At 61.8% G+C, this 8,177-nt stretch overlaps 1 protein-coding gene across 1 annotated transcript; it reads left to right on the top strand.

Annotated features, from left to right (window-relative positions):
• Window positions 1–4,524: 4,524 nt before the first annotated feature.
• CHLNCDRAFT_51553 (hypothetical protein) lies at window positions 4,525–6,611 on the top strand (the record flags this gene model as incomplete). Its single annotated transcript, XM_005848820.1, has 5 exons — window positions 4,525–4,606; window positions 5,163–5,295; window positions 5,430–5,915; window positions 6,262–6,368; window positions 6,550–6,611. 5 exons carry the CDS (start codon window positions 4,525–4,527, stop codon window positions 6,609–6,611), a joined length of 870 nt encoding a protein of 289 aa, XP_005848882.1.
• Between the last annotated feature and the right edge of the window lie 1,566 nt (window positions 6,612–8,177).

Raw genomic sequence — 8,177 nt, 5'->3', positions numbered from 1 at the left:
AGAGGGCCGCATTGGGGGTGCTCTGCCGGACCCCCAGCAGGTGGCGTAGGTAGCTGAGTTGCAGCTTCTCGGCCGCGCTGCCGGCACTGCCACGATGGCAGCACGCCGCTTTGGCCGCCAGCTGCACGCCCCACACCTCAGCACCATGGGACAGCACCGAGTCCACCATGGTGCCGAAAAGCCGCAGCTGGACGGGCGCCGCCTCGATGCCCACCTCTGCGCAGCGGGTCCGGCAGTTGTGCATAGCCAGGCGCGCCAGCTGTGCCCGGGCTGGCGCTGCTGCCCCTGCCAGGCAGGTGCTGGAGTGAAAGGCGATGCCGAGATACTTGAAGCTGGTGACTGCCGCCAGCTGCTGGCCGACGAAGGTGAGGCCTGCTGCCTCTGCTGTCTGCTGCGCCGCGTGCTGGGTCCGCCGCCCACTGAGCAGCATGAGCTTGGTCTTGTCGATGTTGACAGTGAGGCCCCACTGCCGGCAGTACTGCTGGAGCAGGTTTAGCTGCCGCTGCAGCCCGGCCGCTGAGGTGGCCAGCAGGACCATGTCGTCGGCGTACAGCAGCAGCGGCACCGCGGCGCCGCCGCTGCCGAGGAAGCTGGGGAGGTCGAGCTGCTCGCCACGCCGCGCCACCGCCATCAGCTCCTCCTCCAGGTCGTCGATGTAGAGGCCAAAGAGGGTGGGGCTGAGGGGGCAGCCCTGCTTCAGGCCTGTCACGGCCTGGAAGCAGGGCGACAGCCCGGCTGAGGTGCGCACCGACATGGGGACGTTGCTGTACAGCGCCTGCGCTGCCGCCAGCCAGGCTGTGTCCACACCGCCAGCCAGGCTGTGTCCACACCTCTCCAACTGGTCCTCACCCCTGAATTTGTGGCGGCCGCGACCGACCCGGGTTCGATTCCCGGATGGCGCAAATCCGAATAGTCAGCGCTATTGGTGTAGTGGAATCACGGTCGCCTACCCTTTGTTTGTGTGCCAGATTTTTTTTTGTGTCCCAGATTTTGTGTCCCAGATTTTTTTGTGCCCCAGATTTTTTGTGTGTAACAAAAAATACCTTGACTAAACATGCGCACCTTTTCTGCTCCTTCTGCCGCTGCTCCTTCTAATGTGCTGGCTCCCCGCCAACCAGTGTGGGCGGGTGCACCGGGAGCACGGGTGCACGGGTGCGGAGCACGTGTTGCATACAACATGCTAACATGCAAGTCTCGAGGATAAAGGTAAAGGTGGGGAAGAGCCTCCACAGGCTTAACTTCCCGGTTTTAACGTCTAGCTTTAGACCATTATTTGATCTGCCCGACGCGCCAAGTGCAGTACCCCCCACTAGTAGTGAATGGGTCCCGGGGAGGCCTGTGCCGAAGCCTTGGCGATTCTATTAGGCGTTCCCGAAGGAATTGGCTTGGATTGGCGCTGAGCCGGTCAGCTATGCCGCGTTTGTCCTCACAAAGTTTCGACATGGGAGGAATCGAACCTGTGCCCTCTCGGAGGGTTTAGACACTAGCTCCAGCGCCTTCAAAGAAGGCCTTTCTTAGCCGCGGTCAAGTGCGTCCCCTTGTTTAGGTACGGTTGCGCTGGCATTGCCTGAGCTTGGGAACAGGTGGGAAGGGTGGCAGCAAACAGTAGTGCTTCTGGCAGGTGAGGGGGGCCAGGCAATGGCATGTCGGTGGCATGCACGGTGGTCTTGGGTGATGGGGTGCGCGGTAAATGGCTGCAAACCGCCAGCACCTGCGTTTGGGCTGCTGTGTGACAGCAGAACAGCTCCCCTGCCACCCCAATTCCCAATTCCCAACCCACAAATTTTACTTTTTCGAACGATCGAATCAATCAAAGCGCGCCCGCGGATATTCGAACAGCCTGCAGATATTTTCATATCAGCAGACTGACTTTTCACCCACCTGTCACAGATTTTCCCTCGCGCGTTCGGTTTTTTGCCGACAGCTGGCTAGCAGCCAGACTATATAAGGAGCCTCGATGCCCTGACAAGATCATCTTTTCTCTCCCTTTGTGCTGGAGTGCCCCTGTGTAATAACAGGCGCCCGCAGCCCCAGCCCCGCCCGAAGGAGAAGGATCCTGCCGCTGCGACCAGCGCTCGGCAGTCACCCCAGCGCTCTCAGAGGGGTGTCAAGCAGAATGCTCTGGATAGGCTTGATACCACCGGAAACGCGCACGCTTCGCGCTTCTGCCCTTCTAAACTGTTTCAGTAGGGTACATGTGCCATTTTGGAAGCGCGGGGCCCCTCAAAACCGCTCGCCGCTGGCAGCGGTTGGGGCGCAGCACACGCAGCAGACGCCGCCTGGGAAGCCATTTTCGCCCCCCAGCCGCCCCTTACACCCTCGGGCCGCGGCTAAGAAAGGCCTTCTTTGAAGGCGCTGGAGCTAGTGTCTAAACCCTCCGAGAGGGCACAGGTTCGATTCCTCCCATGTCGAAACTTTGTGAGGACAAACGCGGCATAGCTGACCGGCTCAGCGCCAATCCAAGCCAATTCCTTCGAGAACGCCTATTAGAATCGCCAAGGCTTCGGCACAGGCCTCCCCGGGACCCATTCACTACTAGTGGGGGGTACTGCACTTGGCGCGTCGGGCAGATCAAATAATGGTCTAAAGCTAGACGTTAAAACCGGGAAGTTAAGCCTGTGGAGGCTCTTCCCCACCTTTACCTTTACCTTTACCTTTACCCGGCAACCATCCAAAACGGATGTACGCATTGCCTTATGCGATTTGAAACTGCTGGGCAGCAGTTTCACGCAACAGGTAGGGGGCCCATCGCATGCTGCTTCGCTGTTGGAGGCCCTTCCCGGGCTGGCGCTCTTGCAGATGATAGATGGTAGCCTAGCGATGCATCAGCGAAAAACAGCGCCGCAATCCGTGCAGCACCGAGGCTGCCACAGGCCTGGAAGCCTATCCAGAGCATTCTGCTTGACACCTCTCTGTCAGGCCCTCGTCATCTCCCCCGCCGCCGCCTGAATCATGCGTTGGGTTGTCCGATTCAACACTGCACGGTTGTCGCGCTTGGGCTCGGCACCCTCAAAAACAAACGGCAGCGCAGCGCAGAGAGCTTGAGTCGCCGAAGCGGGACCCCCTGCAGCTGCGGCGGCCCGGCCGCAAGGAGAGGGCGGCGGGGCCCTCCGGCGGGTCGGCAAGTTGCTGCCTGGAACAACACCTGCGGGTGGTGGGTGACTGTCGGACTTCCTCGCCAGGCGGGTGAACAGGCTGAGTTCAGAATGGGTGTGAAGTGCCCCCACAGCCTGACGCACCGGTGTTTGATGCGATAGACGGGCAAAAGTTCTGCGCTGCACTGGGCTGTGCCGCCCCGCCCGCCGCGCGGTGCAAACAGCTGCAGGTACCCGCAGGCAGTGCACGCCTGCAGCTGGCAAGCAACAGTGCAGAATGGATCATTTGCCGGCGCCAGCAAAGGACAAGGCGCACATCGGCAAGCGGCTGTACAGAATCGGTCAGCGGCGGGCGGCGGCGGGCGCATTACATTGAAGCAGGTGGGCGAGGGCTGGAACGGAGTGCGGCGTGGGACTGGTAGCGGGTGCTTGGACGTGGGGATGGTGGCAGCTGCATACCGCCAGCCGAGCACAGGCCGTGCCGCCTGCCTGTGGCCATGCATGCCAGCAAGTGCGGGGCATGGAGCCAGCAGCAGCAACACACATGTGTCGATGGTGCTCTGCACCGCACAGAAGAAGCACCAAGGCAACATTTCATTACATTATATGTAGTCTGTCTTTGGTCAATCACTGAACCGTCACAGACTGTTATGCATGCGAGGTGAAGGTGGAAGATGAATGGGTGGGAAGAGAGGGAGTACAGACAACATGAAAACTGGGAGTAGAAAGCACAAGCAGAATGTGTGGGGGTAGGAAACCGGGGCCAGGCAAGCAAGCAACAAAAGAAAGCAGACAAAAACAGGAGGAGGGGGAGGGGGAGAGAGGCAGGCACAACAGGAAGTTAGGAGTTAGTGGCGGTGCAATCTGTACAGAGCACCACAGAAACTGGAAAGTTGGATGGCATCAGGGAGAGTGAAAAATGCATACACAGACTCAGTATGTGCAGGGGTGAAAAGCAAGGGGTACTGAGCGCGCAGCTGCGCAGCCCGTGGGCATCGAAACAATGCGTGTTGCACATCCTCCACATGCCGCTCGCCCGCTGCCGCACAATGAGAGTTGGAGACACCAAATGAGGACGGTTCGAACAGGTGCCGTGTGGGCTCTGCACTTTTTCTGGCGGCGGCGCCTGCTCGCCACTGGCTGTTGCTGCTGCGCTGGCACCGCGCCGGCCGGTTCGCCGCCATCAGCGGGCAGCCCTTCATCAGTGGTGCTAGCATGCACGTCTCGGGGAAGAGCATTGCCCTTTGTTAAGGTAGGATTGCTACAGGTGTGAGCTGGCCATAGGCGCTGCACCTGGGCGGCTGTGAGCGGGGACCAGCGGCGCCAGAGGCGGTAAAAGGCGTGCCGCATCAGCGGGGTGAGGGCCAGGCGGTGCAGCGGGCGGGTGCGCGGGCAGGCACAACGCAGCTCAAGGAAGCGGGACAGCGAGATGGCACCCGCATCCACCACCTCCGCCAGCTGTCCCTGCGGCGGCGGCGGCGGCGCTGCGGCGCCCGCCCGCAGCTCTGATGGTGCCGCCTCCTCCGCATCCATCCGTGCCGCCGCTGCTGCTGCGGCAGCCGCTGCTGCTGCGGCAGCGGCTGCATCCTCCTCGTCCTCCGCCTCCAGCTCTGCTGCCAGGGTGCAGTGGCTGCTTCTCTGGCAACAGGGAGGCCTGGAGCTGGCGCCCTCCGGCCCACTGCCTGTATGTACGTCCTGTCCGGGGGGGGGCCTCAATCGATCATGCTGCTGCGCCCCTCAATCGATCATGCTGCGTGTGCCAGCTGAGCTGCCGCCACCGCCGCTGCGCTGCGTGCCATCCATCGGTGTTTTTCGTGCTGCACCGGGGCTCCCGTCAGAGACTGCCCTCCAAATGCCTTGCAGGTGTGAAGCCCTGGTGCCGGCTTCCACTCAGCTCGTGGCGAACCCCAGCGCTGCCCGCCAAGCCAGGAGGCCACGGGCGAAGGCTGCTGCTGCAGTGCCTGGAGACGCCCTATCGTCAGCTGCGATAGCTGGTGAGGCGACACCATCACCCGCCTGTGCCGCTGCGCGGCCGCTTTGCAACCCTACTCCGCCACCCGCCTGCAGGCGACTGCGCCGCAGCTGCAAAGGAGGAGAGCCGGGTGAATGCGCTGGGCCAGCAACTGCGAGACTGGATAGAAGATGCGGGCGGCTACGTCCACCCAGCGCTGCAGCTCTCAATGGCCACACCCTACGGCAGGTACGTTCTGCGGCGCCGCCTTCTGCTGGCGTCCCGCTTGCGGGTCAGGAAGACAGCGTCTGCCTGCCAAGTGCTTGCGGCCAATGTAAAGCACTGCACCTTTGCAAATTGATCAATCATCGGCGGCCTTGCAGGGGTGTCGTGGCAGTGGAGGCCGTCGTGCCTGAGCAGCGGCAGCCGCTGATTGCCGTGCCGGAGCGCCTGCTTCTGACGACCGAGGTGGCGGCACAGCAGCTGGGCCCGCTGCTGCTGCGCCAATTGCAGCCGCCGGCGCCGCCGGGGGCGTGGTGGCCCCTGGGGCTGCGGCGGCAGCAGCAGCAGCACCGACAGCAAATTTCGCAGGCAGACCCCACGCTGCTGCTGGCGCTGCTGCTGGCCTCAGAGCGGGCCAAGGCCTCCGCCAGCCCCTGGTGGCCGTACATTGCGGCTCTGCCAGAAGACATCCCCTGCGGCTGGGCGCTCAGCCAGAAGCAGCTGGCCGCTGAACTGGCAGCGCTGGGCAGCATGGCCAGCGATTGGGCGCCGCAAGTGCGGGCGGCGGCTGCGGCCGTTGATCGGCAGGCGGCGAGCGCGGTGGCAACCTGGGGCAAAGAGCTCAGCGTATCGGCAGCTGATGTGCGGTGGGCACTGGGGCACGTTGTATCACGCAGCTTTGGCTCAGGTGGGCAGCGCAGCGCAGTACTGCTAGTGGTGCTGTTGTCGCCTGGCTGCATTCTGGCCTGCTTGCTGCAGCACCTGAGCACCCAGCCTGTTCGCCGCAGGCGCCGATCTGGCGCTTCTGCCGTTCATAGACTGCTGCAATCATCAACAAAATGCAGCCACGCCAGAGGGGTGAGCAGACGCCTGGGGCAGGGTGCACGCATCTTGTTGCCGGCTCTTCGGGCGGTACCGGTCTGGCATCATGCCCAGTGATCGGCCTGCAGGCAGCTGCCCTGCTGTGGACACTGCTGTTCTGTTGGCCCGCAGGTTCACCACTTCTGCTGGGGAGGCATGCGCAGCAGTGCACAGCCGGAGCAAGGGAGCTCTGCAGGCGCTGCCACGTGGCACGGAGTTTTGCGTCTCGTACGTCGCAGGTATGCCATTGAATGGCCGCCTGAAAATGGGGCTTGGTCTCCGGGGCCTTTTGTGGATCTGAGGCTGACCTCACAGAGAAATTCTTTGCACGCACAGATAGCTGCCGCCTGCGGCCTGCCACCTTGTGCCTGCCACCTTGCAGTGCTTGTGATTTGTGCCGTGCCCCATCTGCTGGTGCAGGCACCTCGCCGCTCAACATGCTGCTCAACTTTGGCTTTGTGCCCCATGAGCACAGGCGCTGATTATTCCCCAAGCACCCTCAGCAAGCAGGTGCCTGTACACGTGCCGCACAGTAGCGCGGCGCTGCGCATGGGTATTTGTAACAGCATTGGTGGCCAGGCGGAAATGCAATTTACAACTTGTAGATTGTAACTTGAGGTTACAGCAGACTTGGAGATGTGCAGGAAGGCGGCCAGGGAGCTTCAAACACGGCTGGACAACCCAACATCGGCACAGCTGGCCAGGTGCCATGGCATGACGTGGGGCAATCAGCACTCGAGTGGGCTGCTCGGAAGCTTGGCTTGTACCACTGGGGCTGTCTCTGTGTTACAGTCACCCCGCTATGATAGGCCGCGTGAGCAAACCTTGGGCAGGGGGCACACGTGATCAAGGGGCATCAAGAGAGGGGGTGGACCAGTATGGTGTGTCAGTATGGTGGCCATGTTCCTCAAAGTCTTGCGTACCATCTTAGGGGGTGTCGGTGCTGGACTGGCTTGCTATCAAATCATGCCCGCCTCGTGTGAGCTCGTGTGAGCCTCGTGTGAGCCTCGAGGCAGCCTGCAGACCATGCACATCGCCTGCAAAAAGCGGGGCCGCTCCTCCTGCCAGCCTGGGCGCCCGCGACGCGGCGGCGGAGGCTGGTCATCGCTGCCCAGAAGCGGGAAGGGCTATTGCGCGCCGTTCTCTGTAAATGTAAACGACGGTTGGGCAACAAAGGGCCGTTCCCTCAGCCCGCGCGGGCCCAGCGGGGCCATACGTGTGGCTCGCCTCCTTCTCAATCGGCCCTGAAGCTTAGAGGCGCGTGGCATGTTCCCACCTGATGCTCTGCACCACGCCAAAGGACGGCATCCGCCTCGGGGGCGGGACATGTTCGGCAAAGTGTGGATGGCCTTAATAAATTCGTTGCTGTGCCCTCGCATGAATGTTGTGCCGTAAATTGGATGAAATCAAGTGATTTAATGAACCTCTGACCGAGAACTTGGCGGCATCATGGAGAGCACAGCAGGGCACAGCACGTGGAAGGTGCTCTGCAGTGGCTTGCATTGGCGTCATTTAGGGCCCACTGGCCTCTTCTTGATGATGCACATCCGAATACCACAAAGGAGCCGGCAGTCATCGTTACATGGCAAGCAGAGGGAAAGCGTGGACCAGGCGGTTGTGAACGATGCGAGAGAGGTCACCATGCTTGTGTGGGCTTAAAGTCTGGTAAAGCAAGAACTAGCTTGCAACATAGACTCCCCGCCGAAACGGGACGGGAACCGGGCGAAAGCAGAGAAAGCAATAAAACAGGGGTGGAGCAAGGCGACATGCAACGCAAGCAGCTGACAGGGCACGCATCGAAACGTGTGTATGACTGGCAAAGTGGCATGGCGCATTGGGGAGAAACGCAACGGTACGGGAGCATGGGCTGGCCAAACGGCAGTGCGGAACGCTAGGTCACTAGAAAAGCAGGGAAAGGCGCACTATGTATGCAATGAGGGCAGCCCCGGCTCGGGGCCGTTGAGAAAGCAGTGGGCGGGAGGGGGGAGGCCCCGGTGTGGGCGGGCCCCATCGAGGGGGGATGGGGCGCGCAAGCGGCCAGATGGGGC

Source organism: Chlorella variabilis (assembly GCF_000147415.1).
Source record: "Chlorella variabilis unplaced genomic scaffold CHLNCscaffold_7, whole genome shotgun sequence".
NCBI classification, from domain to species: domain Eukaryota; kingdom Viridiplantae; phylum Chlorophyta; class Trebouxiophyceae; order Chlorellales; family Chlorellaceae; genus Chlorella; species Chlorella variabilis.
This window is presented reverse-complemented; position numbering and strand designations above follow the sequence as displayed.